The sequence below is a fragment of the Meleagris gallopavo genome, chromosome 1 (genome assembly GCF_000146605.3).
Source record: "Meleagris gallopavo isolate NT-WF06-2002-E0010 breed Aviagen turkey brand Nicholas breeding stock chromosome 1, Turkey_5.1, whole genome shotgun sequence".
NCBI lineage: Eukaryota > Metazoa > Chordata > Aves > Galliformes > Phasianidae > Meleagris > Meleagris gallopavo.
The window spans coordinates 135,275,830-135,291,262 of record NC_015011.2 but is presented as its reverse complement, the minus strand read 5'-3'; the positions used below and the strand labels follow the sequence as shown (position 1 = coordinate 135,291,262).

The 15,433-nt window shown below is 43.0% G+C and overlaps 2 protein-coding genes across 2 annotated transcripts in view; one reads left to right on the top strand and one right to left on the bottom strand.

Moving 5' to 3' along the window:
• The window catches only part of RAB20 (RAB20, member RAS oncogene family), a 23,143-nt gene extending 15,636 nt beyond the window's left edge, over positions 1-7,507 (top strand). Inside the window, exon 2 of the mRNA XM_003207847.3 lies at positions 6,390-7,507. Within this exon, the coding sequence (XP_003207895.2) occupies positions 6,390-6,910 (521 nt within the window). The 3' untranslated portion in view covers positions 6,911-7,507. The remainder of the gene's footprint in view (positions 1-6,389) is intronic.
• A 5,336-nt stretch (positions 7,508-12,843) lies between these two features.
• Positions 12,844-15,433, bottom strand: part of COL4A2 (collagen type IV alpha 2 chain) — a 141,113-nt gene continuing 138,523 nt past the window's right edge. Inside the window, exon 47 of the mRNA XM_010728555.2 lies at positions 12,844-13,412. Coding sequence (XP_010726857.1) covers positions 13,158-13,412 — 255 coding nt within the window. The 3' untranslated portion in view covers positions 12,844-13,157. The remainder of the gene's footprint in view (positions 13,413-15,433) is intronic.

Below are 15,433 nucleotides of genomic sequence, written 5' to 3'. Positions count from 1 at the left end.
TGTTAGTTGCAAACTAGAAAGGTGCATTTTAGAATTTACACAGCAGTCAATGGCTGCCGTGCAGAAAGATAGCTTTACAGGCCTAAAATGATTTGTGTTTATAGAGTGGGGATGTTTGCAGGATATTTGGAACCTCAGACTCCATCAGAATTGGACATGTTTGTTCTTTAAGTCAAAAACATAGAGCATAGAACCATAGAATATCCCAAGTTGGAAGGGACCAATAAGGATCAGTGAGTCCAGCCTAGATGGAGATTTATGGAATGAGGGTGACTCTTTTTGCCCTTTTAAGTCTTTCTTTAATATGAGACAGAAACTTGACTTAGCAATTAGAGTAAGTTACATTTGGAGATGCAGTAGACTTTTCCCAGCCACACACTGTGTTGAGATCTCTTCCTTGGCTGTTTGGTTTTGGTGGGTTTTCTTCAGAATTACTGAATTATTTTCCTTTGTCCTTTGTTCGCATAACCAATGCAGCTGTTATTTTCTTCTTCCCCGCACAACTCTTTCTACTTTACAAGATGAAAGTGAAACCCTTTGGGTATTAAGATCTGTACTTTCCAATGTTTAAATTATGTTCTTATTTGGCCAAGATATCCATAACTTAATAACTTAAATAGTAGCTCCTGAAGTAGGACGCAGTTCACACCTCGAACATTAATTAATTTCTGAGCAATGAGAGCTAATAAAATAAATGTGTCTTGATTTTCAGTAGAGCTTGAGGTCTGTTGTGTTCCGAAGCTTCCACATACACAATTATGTTCTATAATATAACACTGTGAATGTATTCTGCTAGGGAAAGGTGGAGCTTAAATGAATGTTCTGGTTACTCAAAGTTCAGTGGCATCATGTTTTTGTTCTGCTTTTTTTTTTTTTCTTCCCCAAAGACTTTTATTCTGTTGGGAATTTTGTCTGGAAGCAAACCCAAATGTTGGCATTTCAAATGGATTGGGAAGTCATGTATTCAGAAAGCTTCTGGGTATGTAAAAATTGAGCTATCTGGTGTTTTCAGACTTATTTGTTTCCAGTAATTCCTACTTATGTCCTCCATGTTAATCCTTTGTGATGGAGAGCTTTACTTTTATCCCCAGATAACCACAACCACAGTCCAGTTCGTCTTAATAAGGATCCTGACTTTAAGGGAGACATGATAAAGCTGCCTAGAACGAATAAATTTCAGTATTGAACAAGAAGTGAAGAACTTTGACTTCATCAGTGTCAGAACTCTGTAGCCCAGGTCATTTGTGGGTGGGGGAATTTTCCTGAAACCTTCAAGGACATTATTGCTTGTTTTCTGATAGTCTGCACATAGCTTGGTGTACATGCACAAACACAGATCTCGGTTTCCCCTAATGTCATGTAAAGTGTCCTAACTTTATTGCTCTATCTGCAAACAGAAGGAAATGTGTTTCTTGAGAAGGATCTTCTTTGTCTAGACTTGCGATCACGCGGATGGTCCTGCTGAAGCAACTCAGTGGCAACAGGGTCACCCTTTGAACCTTCCTCTCACTGCAGCTGAATCCTCACTTCTTTCTGGTGCTGTTCTCTGAGCTGTCTTGTGGGTATCATACTTTCTCTTTTTTCTTCTTTTTTTCCTATCTTGGCTATTTCCTTAGGGCACAATTCCTGTTCCACTTTGTGCGTGCTCAGATTCACACCCTCCTTGAAAAAAGAATTAGAAATCAAAAGGGAAAGCGTAGCAGATACCTTATGTTTGTGTTATTTCTTCTTGACTTCTGCTTGGATTATAATCCTGCTCGAACAACAGTGAAAAGCCTTGGGAGAGATCTGGTCCTATGGACTGTCTCCAAAACTGTCTTGACAATTGTGTGCTCTTGTTAATTTTAGATACAGTACTGATGTGCTTCTACCTTTCCACTCTATGTATTTACTTCAGAAACTTGGAAACTCCTTTCTGACTTTGACATCAGAATAACAACATCACTCTTTTCAGTGCTATCTGGAAGATCTTTTTTTAGCTCTTTAGTATTTGTGGTGTTTTATTCCCTCAAGAGGGAAAGGCTGCTTTGCATTCTTCTCTGTGCCCAATACTGAGAGATTTAAAACTCGTTCTTCCAGTGGAGGATTTCTTGGAACTATGCGTGGGAAGCTGCATTGCTTTAGAAGGTGCAGTTTAAACCTTTGAAGAGGTAGTAGGTGAGAAACGCGTTCAGATCTGTCTGGAGGATATCTTCTGCCCTACCAAACATCAACAGCACTTCAGAGACTGCTTGGGCTCTCACCCAAGGAACAGCAGGCAGGGTGCTGCAGGAGGCTAGCTGACCAAGCCTGGGCATCCACCGTTGCTCAAGCAGTCTTTAAATTGAGCCTTGCTCATTTCTCAGCCCCCTCTCTTTCAAGATCTGCTTTTCCCTTCTTTCTCCCACAGAATCCTTATGAACTTTGTGTTACTGAGTTTGGATTTTGAGCTCCTCGGCTGCACTGCTCCTGGGTGTGTGATGCCTCTACCACACGTAATTGTTGGAAGAGCCTCTGAAATACAAATGGTGCTGCAGATAATTATATGCCCACTGGGGTTGTTAAACTGATATAAATAAGACAAAATGTGAAAATGAAAAATGGAAATTAATTTTAGTTGCTTGGCTTTAAAATTTTCCCTAGTATTCCTTTGTGGTTGATTTGTACTTGCAATTCCTCTGACTGTAAATTATTTGATATAGTTCTGCCTTTCTTTTCTTTTGCTTTTCTTTTTCTGCAGTAGTGAAATTGCTTAATTCTTGGAGTCAGCGTTTACTGTTTAGGTGTTTAAAACAAAACAAAAAAACCACGTTGTTGGAGTGGGACCCATTGGTTCCAGACCAAGAAATAACTGACCTTAGGGAAGGGGTGGCTGACTGCTTCAGTAGGGGGTTTGGACTTCATGATTTCCAGAGGTCCCTTCCAACCCCGACAATTCTGTGACTGTGCATTAAGATAGTTCATGTTAATGTCTGATACTATTTTGGCTTTTATTATATTGGCTGGCACCTTGAGGAATAGCTAAGGCAGTAATTGAAATGCTTTGGGCAGTTCTGGGGACGTTCTGCCTATAGGGGTGTTCCAGCCTGAGTGCTACAAGTGATGTGTACAAGGAGATGGACTGCAGCAAAAGTGAGTTATGCATTTTTCTGCATGTTTATGTAGATTGTGTTGTGTGGGTGAGTGAGAAAGACTGCCCATAATTCCTCTGATATAATTAATCCCTTATGCAAAGCAAATTCTTCCTTTCGCTTTTTTTCCCCCTTTTCAACAATATGTTAGCTGTAGAAACAGTCAGTCTGTAGTTAAAGTGTAATTGTGTCATAGTTTATATTATGCTGTGCAAGATTAGATTAGCATACAAATTCTATAAAACAAGCAGTAGTATTGTTCTACTATTCAGTTGCTGCAGCAAATGATTTTGGGGGCTGGCTTTTTAGCTTAGGCAATTCAAGTGGGAGAATAGGGAGAATATATGTTCCATTGTGGCTTCCAGACCACAGTATAATCGGGATTTTGGGGAAAACTAAGTAGGTCATGGCACAAACTTCTGCTGAAAAATCGCAGGCTTCTAAAGACTGCTGTAGTGTGACTGAAAGCACAAAAGTGGACATAGGATTAGAGTGAAATGTGGGAGAGCAGTGATCTCTCCTACACCCCAATCTTCCTCTCCCTTACCAAGCAAGAACATCTCTTTTCTTTTTTGCCCTCTTCTTTCCATGTTCCTGGTTAAAGAATTTCTTCTTGCTGGAGGAAACAAATCAGAAGTTACACAAAAATTGCCCAGATGCAGTTCTTCATAAGCTTTGCCTAATGCTTTCCTGAAGGCCATTCATTGAACTTTTGACTGCTGAAATGTCATATGACAGTAATTTCCTATTATTCACCGTGTAAGGAAGTATTTCAAAGTATTTTAACTGTGTGCATGCTTTTTTGATGAGAGATCCCCATTTTTTATGTTATGAGAAAGGAGTGGAGACTACACGTGAATCTATGGACGTCCATTTATACTCTTTTTCAGTCATTCACCAGCCTGAAAGATACCACTGTTTTTACTCACACAAAGGTTTTTGTATTTTTGAGCATCTTTAGCATCTTCCTTTACACCTCTGTTTTTCCTAATGTACGCTGACCTGTGTTTTTCAGCATGAATTTCTACCTTTCCCATTCAACAGTCACTTGCAATGATTTCGTGATACTGTTACTCTCAGTGATCAGTAGCTTCCTGCAAAAAAAAAAAAAAGTAAAAAAAAAAGGAATAATAAGATTATTTAGATAATTCCCAGACATTCTGTAAATGGAGGCCTTGTGCAAAGAGATTGTATGAAAAGAATTTATCAATTATGATGTTTGATGTTTGAAAGAGTGTAGTCGGAGCCACCTTCTTGGCTGTCTCCTTTTCTTCGTTCAATCACAGTTTTGTTTGGTAGTGACTGAAGGTTGACCTTGATGGCTGTTTGAAATCTGACGTATTTGATCTTCATCCAGTTTTGAGAAGAAAAGTGAAGGTGCTGGAGCAAAATTCCATATGCTGTAGATGTATAGGGAAAGTTGCAGTTTCCTGTAGGAAAGGAAAACATTTTCCTGTGTCTCATTTCGCTTAGTCCCTTTGTAACTACTGATAAACATTGATCACCTCCCAGTTTTGTCTTCCAAGAAACAGCTCTGAAGGAGACCAGAAAGGCTTAGCTGGAAGTGCTGTTAAGATACTCACTGAATGATGAAGAGGAAGAAAAATGTGGCTATTGATTGTTGGTTATTGAGTAATGAACAGGACAAGTAAATTGGAAAGTAAATTACTGTTAAAGTGAAATTAGTGTTCATTTATGTTGTGTTTAATGCACTAAAAAAGTACAAGTGGGACAGGTGTATACCATGCCATATTCTAAAGATCAGGAGTCTCTTCCTGTAAAGCCAATGTATGTAAGAACTGGGGATGAGTAGCACAGGACTAAACTGCTTGCAAAATCACAATCACAGAACCATAGGAGTTGGGAGGAACCTCTGGAGGTGCATCTAGTCCAGCCACTTGCTAAAGCTGGTTCCTTAGAGCAGGTCATGAAGGAAAGTGTCCAGGCGGGTTTTGAGTATTTCCAGAGAAGGAGACTCCACAGCCTCTCTATGGCAACCCGCTCCAGTGCTCAATCACTCTTATAGGAAATAAGTTCTCTGTCATATTCAGATGGAACTTCCCGTGTTCCAGTTTGTGCCCACCACCCCTCATCCTATCACTGGGCACCAATGAAGAGAGCCTGGCCCCATCCTCTTAACCACTGCCTTTTAGATATTTATAAGTGTTGATAAGATCCCCCTGTCTTTTCTTCTCTGGGCTGATTAGCCCAGCCTTTCATCATAAGGGAGATGCTCCAGGCCCTAAATCATCCTTGTAGATCTCCACTGGAATCTCTAGAAGTTCCCTGTCTTTCTTGAATCAGGAAGCCCAGAACTGGACATAGTTCTCCAGATGTGGCTTCACCAGGGCAGAGCAGAGAGGATTGCCTGCCTTGACCTCCTAGCCATGCTCTTTTTAATGCACCCTAGGATGCATTGGCCTTCTTGATCTTGGGGCACGCTGCTGGCTCATCACCAACCTGTCAGCCACGAGGGCACTTGGGCCCTTCTTTGCAGAGCTCCTTTCCAGCAGATCAACACCTGACTTGTACGGTTTGTGCAGTTATTCCTCCCAGGCGTAGAACTCTACAATTGCCTTTATGGAACCTCTTGAGGTTCCTCTTTGCCCAACTATCTGGTCTGTCCAGGTCTTGCTTCTGGCACACCAGAAGGCTGTGCTGCCATTCAGCCATGCCTCCCGGCTTTGTATCATCTGCAAACGTGCTGAGAGTATGCTCTGTCCCTTTATACAGATCACTGATGAAGATATTAAACAGCGTCGCAAGAGCCTAAACTGTGCTATCTCATCATTGCTGCAGCCGAGGCTGCCACCAACTTTCAAAATCTGAGAAGTGAATTGCTAACTTTGATGCAAGTTTTTTGAACTGGATGTACTTAGAAAACATGTATCTAGTTATGAATTCTAGCAGAATTCAACACAATAGAACTTATTTTGTGTTTATAAATGACTAGATAGGTGAAATGGGACATATGTGGATGTGAGCAGGATGGTCATTCGTGGGGCATAAATTAATACTCAATTTTTTTTTTAATTTATTTTTTTCTTCTTGCAACTGTGTTTGCTTTTCCACTCTTGCATGGTTGCTCATCTTTACAGATTCTCTGCTCTGAATCAGCTTGCATTTTGCTGAGCTGCTCTGTGGCACTGTTGCGCTCTTAAAGAAAAGAAAGAAGGGGAAAAAAAAAACCATCATGTGGAATTGGTTTGAATTTTCTGAAACTTTTTAACTCTGTTAGTAATGCAGCTTCCTGCACACTAACATTTAAACCTTTTCCAGGCCGGGAACAGTTTCATGGCTTGGGATCGATGTACTGCAGAGGAGCAGCCGCCGTCATCCTGACATATGACGTGAACAGCCTGCAGAGCCTGGCGGAGCTGGAGGACAGGTTCCTGGCACTGACAGACAGCGCCAGTGCTGACTGCATCTTTGCAATCGTTGGGAATAAAGTGGACCTCAGCGATGACTGTGCTTTGCCACCTGATGAAAACAGACCTGAGAAGGCCGTTGCCGGCTGCAGCTCAAAGGTACGGAAACAAGTCCGCGTGGAGGATGCGATTGCGCTCTATAAGAAGATTCTGAAATACAAAATGCTGGATGAGAAGGATGTTCCAGCCGCTGAGAAAATGTGCTTTGAGACCAGTGCGAAAACGGGATATAAGGTGGACTACCTCTTTGAAACTGTGTTTGACATGGTCGTACCAATAATCGTACGGCAGAAAGCTGAGGGACCATCGCAGACTGTAGACATTACTGACTATAAACCGGCCAAAAGGACAAAATCTGGGTGTTGTGCCTGAAAGTTATGTGGCAAAAAAAGGGGGAGGGGCTGCCCACTGTGGCAAACAGAGGAGTGTTTGCAGCACTCCAGAGAGGAAAAAGCAAAGAATAAATAGACTGTAATGGCTTACATGGAAGAAGAAAAAACAAAACAACCGCTAAACACAACAGAAAAAACACCATGGAGTCTCCTGAGCATTAAATGTTTCTGAGAAACTCTGTGTATGAGAATGGGATGAAGTGATGGAGGACGTACCAGTTTCCAAGGGCTCTGAGGGCAACTTGTGTTGGTACATTTGATAGTGACAATCATTTGAACAGTTTAGAAGAAGTCTTATTTTTAATGACTCGCCACTTCATGTTACGTGTAGACAATCTATTTGTATAATCTATGCAGCTTTCAAATGGTTATCATCTTTTCCCTTGTGATTCTGACTTTGGAAGATAGAATGCATGGTACCTTTTTTATACTTAAAAAAAAAAAAAAGAAAAAAAGAAAAAAAGAAAATCCAGGTATAATTTATATATGTAGCTAATAAAGAAATTACTGTCAGGTCTGGCATTGTAAGATTCTGAAGCTGTGCTATTAAATTCACTGTGGATATGTACTGTTAAAATGGAGGCTTTGTTACTGTGAATTCTAATGTGGGCTTGGCTTTTTTAGTCTCCTGTAGCTCTTTTTTGTGGCTAAAGCAGGAGGAATAAGAAAAGAAACTCTCTTTTGTACAATAGAAAGCGTACCAAGGAGTGCTAATGAGGTGCATGGCATCTCTTCTGCCTGCAGTAAACAGGAGGGCTAACGCTTCATACTGCTCCTAGAGCTTCCCAACCAGTGTCCCACACAGACACTGAATACTATACATATTTCCAGTTCTTCTGGTTCTTCTGCAGGGTCTCCTTCATCTTTCTAGAGACGCTTCTGGCGTGGTTTCTCAAAACTAGAAAGTTAGCTGTTTATATGCATTTTCCTCTCTCTGTGTCCTACCCAGTTCATGGTTGTTTGGTACACAGGGAGACCGCTCCCAGATGAATGAGGAACTATATTATTACTGAGTATATATTTAAACTTTTTTTTTTTTTTTTTACCAGTATGTCCTCTTGAGCAGCTTAGCTCTTTCCCATCAGGGTGAAGGTTGAAATAGCTTTATTTCCTTGTTGCAAGTGTATTGCAGTATACTTGGTCTTGTTTGTGACCAAAGTGGTCTGTGAAAGATCTGCCACTGGCTTTGCTACATCCCTACAGTCTTTCCAAAAGCTCTTAGATATTTTTACTGAAAAGGATGCAACAGGACCCATTCTTTGCCCACAGGGCTACACTTGTGGAATATACCATTTATGGTTTTGCTTTGCCAACCATGGGGGACAAGGGAGTGCATAGCAGAACCCAGGAGACCCAGCAGTACATGGAGGCTATTGGTAAGAGCTTAGGAGGGAACCTGGGTTGTTCAGTGTGCGTGCTGGCCCTGTTTCTTCGCTGCTTTCTGAAGTCACATTCAAGCAAAACTTGAAGGTTTATGGGACTTGATGTAGGTTTTCTTTTTTTTTAATTAGTAACTTAAGCTCTGCTACAGCTGAGCTCCATTTGACAGCACAGTATTGATGCACGTATCCTACTTTTTCTCATCTTAATAACTTCCCCAGCTAACACGTGGTCATATAGAAAAAAGCAACCACTTCAGGAAAGTGAAATGGTGCAGGAGAGCTGCTGTCCTGACATGATTTGGGGTTGTGCAGTTGCAATGAGCCTGGGGATGCCACCAGCGCGGGGGCTGCAGTGGGCGCCATTGCCTGTGGTGATGGGCAGAAGCTGCACAGGGGGATTTTTGACACCAGGCAAGCAGAGGCTGAGCTCTCCAGTCAGCCAAAATTCCAATCTCCTGAGTGCTGAGGCAGTATGTGGCTGTGCCCTTTGGGCACATCTTGGCTGTGTTCCTCCTTAATGCCAGCTCTTCTGTGTCCTGCCAAGTTTTGTGTTGCCCTCCCAAAGCTGCTTTTCTCATTAACAGTTCCAGTGCGTGGTCTCGACTCGGGCCTCTCATGGCTGTGCATGGGTATGCCTCTGCATGAGGGTTGCCAGTGTTGTATGAAGCTCTGCCTGCCCTGTTGCAGACAAGGAAACTTATTTTCCAAGTACTTATTGTTCCCTCTTTTCCATGTTACGTTTGTCTAGATTATATGGAGCATGCAGACAGCAAAGCAGATCTATTTTTGGTGACACCAGGTGAACATGAGACATGGGCCTGCCTGTACCGGCTGGGCCAGGCTGCCACCTGAGAGGTAGCTCTGGATGGGGCAGGCAATGGTGGGTCTGCAGCCAAGGCTGGGCTGTGTTTGCCTGTTTTGGCTTGGCCATGCCCTTCTCCATGTCACAGTGGAAAGCCCAACAGTATTCAGACTGAAAGCAGAGCGAGCGAGTGTCTTGAAAGTGGTGCTGGAGCGAGGCAGGGGTAGGGCTGCAGTCTGTTGCCCAGATAAGGTGCAGCCAAACCCATAAAGGGGTGAGCATGCACCCTGCCTGCTGGCAGCAATTGGATACCGCCTGTTACAGGGGCATGCCTGCTGCTGTGCCTTGCTGCTGTTCTATTTCCAGCTGCCTTGGACAAGCCCAATCATGCAGTGTGTACTTGGCAGAGTTGGTTGATACAGTGAGAAAAACATTGGTGTCACCTGGTCAAGTTGCACTGATTTTTTTACTACAGCTGTACTGGTGCAGCAGTGCTCCACTGCCTGAGGAGGAGGATGTATCCTTGCTGACCTTTCTCCAGACTCAGAAGCATGCTCCACTTCACGGTATTTTCAAGCAGCAGAAGCTTAGAAAACAGAAGTGCTATGTTTAGAACCCTAAGTTTCTAAACAGTAAGTGCATGGATCTGAAGCACATGACATACACAAACAAAATATGAAACTTTGCACGTGCACAGCATGATTTTTTTTCCCCCTCCTCGTTTCTTGACCCATGCCCGCATTTTGACTCATACTGTTCTGGTGTACAATGCTGAGCAAACGGCTTGCGAGTCAGAAACGAGAGAGGAAATGCAACTTTTGGGAAGGACCCATCTGCTGAATTCCTCAAAATGAACTAGCTGCAAAAGAAGATTAGGCAATGCATCAGTCATTGAAGTCATGAATGCTTAGCTGTTGCTGCTGACACAATAGTTTTTACGGGTTTGTATAACTTCAATTTGAATGCTCTTAAGACATTTCAGCTGCTGCACTACAGGCATTGCAAACTGTAAAAATCCCCAGTGATGTTATGTTCAGTTGTCCCACAGCAGTGTCTGTCTGGCAAGATTTGGAAGAGGCAAAGTGATGACTCTCAGGTGTTTGTCACCACTGTGTGCAATCTGAAGGGACGGGCAAATGTGGAATAGATTTGGCTGATGCAGATGGCAGCGTTTGCAATTCTAGGGATTTAGTTTAGCTGAAAGAAATAGTGGCAGATTTCGCTCCAGTATGATCAGTGAGCTGATTTCAAGCACAGGGAAATTCTCCATTTGTGGATCTGTGTAATTACATACACAACTAATATAGGCCAGAAACCCTGCTGGCTGAGAACTTCATCTTCACTTGCACTTTACATTTTTGCAGAGGTAACACTTGTTGAAGTTGGTCAATGTTGGTTTCCTGGACATTGGTGAACGTGAATAATATTTAGCTTTAATTTGCTGCATCACCATTTATTGACTTAAATTCCCCTTTGTGACAACAGATGAAATACCACCACGTCAGCCTAAATGAGCAGCTCCTGAACTGCAGGTTTCCTCTCGGAAGGATTTAAGTGCCTCAAAGTGTATTACTGGTTGAAGAGTTTGAATTTCAAGAAGGTTCTTTATAGCAGTGCCTCTTTTTTTTAATTGCCTTAGATACAAAGCAATTCAAAAGAGCCGTGCATACGCATTTTATAGGAAAACAACAACAACAACAGCAAAACCTGTTAAAAAATTGAAATAATCAACAAATAGAGGTGTACAAAAAACCCATTTATTTATGACACAGTGAGGATGGAATGTAATTACAAAAGCCAATAAGCACCCGAAGCAGGAGTGAACCAGTGACTTTGATATCAGCAATTATTTTTCATTTCAGTTTTTGGTGTTTGGGAATATATAACCAGAGTTTGCCAGGAGGAAGAGAATAATTTGCAACTGATTCTTCCCCCCCCTCTCCTGCAGCAATGACAGACAATTGGATTAAATTGCTTTCTTCTCTAGAAGGGAAGAGCTGGCTATTTGGGGCATTTCCCAAGCCTGGCATGCAATGACACAGTTCTTCATGGGAAGAGATGGTGCTAAATAAATGCCCTGCTTCCTTCCCCTTTGTTTTCACGAGCATGGGCTCCAGCTTTGGAGGTGATGTGGCATCGAGCAATAAGCTGACCTGGAAAGCCTCTCCTATATGCGACTGCTGCTGCAGCAGCACACAGTCACTATTTGTGGTGAGTGGCTGCTTTCAAAGGGGAAGAGCTGCAATTCAAAACCACTCAGTGCTGCTGTGAGTAGCATCACACAGGTGAATGCCCACAACACAGTGGACCTTTGTAAATCACAGCACCATGGAGTATCCCGAGTTGGAAGGGAACCACAAGGATCATATTGTCACGGTGGTGCGTTTGACATGGTGGAAGGAAGGGATGCCATTCAGAGGAACCTCAACAGACTTGAAAGGTGGGCCTGGGTGAACCTAATGAGGATCAACACAGCAAAGTGCAAGGTTTTGAACTTGAGCCAGAGGAATCCCATGCATTTATACAGACTGGAAGGAGCAGTCCTTGAGAGCACCCTGCAGAGAAGGACCTAGGGGTCCGGGTGGGTGAAAAATTTGGTGGATGAAAAATTCTGAGCTTTTGCAGCTCAGAAAGCAAATGGTATCCTGGGCTTCATCAGAAGAGGAGTGACCAGCAGGGACAGGGAGGTGATTGTCCCCTCTACTCTGCTCTTGTGAGGCCCCATCTGGAGTACTGTGTCCAGGTCTGGAGCCCCCAGTACAAGAAGGACAGAGAGCTGTTTGAGAGGGTCCAGAGGATAGACACGAAGATGACTGGGGACTGGAGCACCTCCCCTGCGAAGACAGGCTGAGGGAGCTGGGCTTGTTCAGTCTGGAGAAGAGAAAGCTGTGGGATGACCTTATTGCAGCCTTTCAGTACCTAAAGGGAGCCTACAAACAGGAGGGGAATCAACTCTTTGAAAGGGTAGATAACTGCAGGACAAGGGGAAATGGTTTTAAGTTGAGGGTGGGAAGATTTAGGTTGGATGTCAGGGGGAAGTTCTTTACAGAGAGTGGTGAGGTGCTGGAACAGGCTGCCCAGAGAGGTTGTGGATGCCCCGTCCCTGGAGGTGTTCAAGGCCAGATTGGATGGGGCTCTGGGCAGCCTGGTCTAGTATTAAATGGGGAGGTTGGTGGCCCTGCATGTGGCGGGGGGTTGGAGATTCATGATCCTTGAGGTCCCTTCCAACCCGGGCCATTCTGTGATTCTGTGATCACTGAGTCCAACTCCTGGCTCCATTGGGGAGCACCCAACATTCAAACGCTATGTCTGAGAGCAGTGTCTGGAGCACATCTAGAAAAAAATGGCCAGACTTGTAAAACAATATGCTAATCATTACTGTATAGTCTCCTAACCAACACAGGAAGGGATAGCATTTTGTGGTCATTCAATTGTGGGCTTCTCTATTTCTAGTGACAAAGTGCTAGGAAATAGTGAGACTTAAAAAAAACCCCACAAATATAATAAAAAGCTCTGACTATGTTGAGATGCCTGATCATAAAATAGTCATGCATTTTAATGCTGGATGTAAGCACCTTCCACTGTACAATGTCAAAATTTTGCAAGGCTTTAACGCTCAGTGTGATCACTATGTGTTAATGGTTTGAATTGTAGCTGTTAGTGTTTAGTGTCGTGACAAATACCATAATAGAAGAGATGTATATATTATCTTAAAGTAAACGCAGTGGGTATCTGACCACGGTAAGCTTTTATTTCTGAAGTTTTTTGTGCTTCAAAGGCGTGAGTATTTGCAACATCTGTTAGACTAGCAAAAACATATATATGTACTGTATAGCAGAAGAACACAGCACTAGGTCTGTGTATTAACTTGTGTTACACTTGTTTTGCTTTTATACACTTTTAAAAATTATCTTTCCGTTCAGCTTTTGAGGTAATAAGTTAAAAAAGCACCAACATGATTTATTCAAATGTCTAAACATCCTAGAAGGTTTCACTGTACAAGTACTAGATGGTAAGCAGGTTCCTTATACTATGAAAGGCTTCTATAAATTTTTCATACAGACTTGACATCTGCTGATATGGCTTCGGATGAGTCCTGCCTTGAGTGTATCTGCAGAGGGCTTGCTTTGGAAGGGCTGGTCAATCGTAGTGAGCCAGAAGCTGTACTTATTGGCAAAGTAATGACAGGTTCCACGTGCCCCATTGCACTCGATGAAAGGAGTAGCCCTGAAATCTTCCAGGCAGCTCCCAGGAGAGACCAGCGACTGCCCTCCACCTTCATCACCGGCTGCAGTGTGCTAAAGGAGACAAGGAAGGCAGTGTTCAGAGCACAATCTCAATGCCATCAACAAATTATGCGTGGGAAGACAGGAAAAGCACTAGAAATTCTCCTAATTCTTAAATCCAGAGTGACTGATCCTGCAGCTGTGTAAGACTTAAGGGTTTGGCTATGCTTTATAGTAAGGAACTATCTCAAGCGTTGATGTCATTTCTGACAAACATCTTTTCTAGAGTTAGGATTCTCCCTGTTGCAAATCTTATAAATGAGGAATCATGAAGGTGAGAAAGGGCCCTTTCAGCGTCACTTCAGCCAGTCCTCTGCTCAAAGCAGGCCTAGCTTCAAAGTTGCACTGGGTTGTTCCAGGGCACAGTCAAGTTGTTGAGATATCCGAGGATGGATTTTCCACCACTTCCATGGGCAACCCTGTTCTTCTGATTGTTGTCACTGAGAAGGTTGTTTTTCCATGTATCTAACTTGAATTTTCCTTATTATAAAGTCTTATTTATTCCACATTGCATATAAGGAACTCCATGGAAACAAAGACTTGGCTTCTGTACAAATAAGTAGGTTCCCTCTATCAGATGTTCATTAACTGCAAATTACACCAAGTTTATGCATCTGAAACCGCTCAGCTGCTACCTTTGACACAGACAGTAGTAACAAACTAATGTTACTTGTGTTCTGTCAAAGGAATCTCTGACAAAACAGGCATTCCTGGTCTGCCTGAGGGCTGTACAGCTGCAGAAGTGACAGGGTTTAATTTTCTCTTAAAAACTGAAGGAATTTGCAATACAAATGAAAGCAGATGGAAAATACACTTGCTAAATAGTTCAATAAATGTAGGAAGAAACCTGCTGGGTAAGTATGCTTGCCTGCTTACATTTCAGTAAGTACTGTATTATAAAAGTCCCTAACTTTTATAACATTACTGCCTTGGTTTACACTCAGAGGCCCACCATGTTCATATCCACAAGGAAGACAAGTGGCCTTGGAGTGGAGCGAAGGAGTCTGACCTGTGGGCAGGGTTGCATGTTGCTGAGATTTTAGATTTGTTTTTTTTTAACACAACCCGTGGGCTGTGTTACAAATCACAAGATGATGTACTAAGCTATAAAGCTTCAGAGTGAAGCTGTTCTAGCATCCCTCTAGATAAACAAAGTTGGTAAGTAGAAGGGCTGAACTAGTAATCTTGCCCCTGTACTCGGCACTGGTGAGGCCTCACCTCAAGTACTGTGTTCAGTTTTGGGCACCTCAGTACAGAAAGGACACTGAGATGCTCAGGTCCAAAAAAGGGCAACAAGGCTGCTGAAGGGCTTGGAGAATATGGCCTACGAGGAGAGACTGAAGGAACTGGGGCTGTTCAGTTTGGGGAAAAGGATGCTGAGGGGACACTTTATTGCTCCCTTCCAATACCTGAAAGGTGCTTACAGCAAGAGCGGGGTTGGTCTCTTCTCACTGGTGACAGGTGACAGGATGAGGGGAAATGGCCTTAAGTTGCACCAGGGTAAATTTAGCTTGGATATCAGGAAACACTTCTTTACAGAAAGGGTGGTTAAGCACTGGAATAGGCTCCCCAGGGAGGTGGTTGAGTCACCATCCCTGGATGTGTTTAAAAACCGTTTGGATGTGGTGCTTAGGGACATGATTTAGCGGAGGGTTGTTAGAGTTAGGGTAGTATGGTTAGGTTGTGGTTGGACTCGATGATCTTTAAGGTGTTTTCCAACCTGAGCAATTCTATGATTCACAGCTTTGAGGCCTCTGCTGTTGGATCTACAAAGCAGCCAGAAAAAAATTACATGTGTTCTACAAGCACTGGGTTGGGAGCAGTCCTGCTCGGCAACCTGAGGACAAGGACCGTGACATTCCTATGCTCAGTGTACACCAACTCTGTGTCTCCAACAGCTTCCTTTTTACTGGCCAGAGCTTCTTGTCCCTCTGCAAGGGTTACACCTTTCTAGGAAGCACTACACCTGTGTACCCTTTCCACATGAAATCTTAACCAATCTCCAAGGCTGCCTGGGCAGGAGTCCTTGGTGA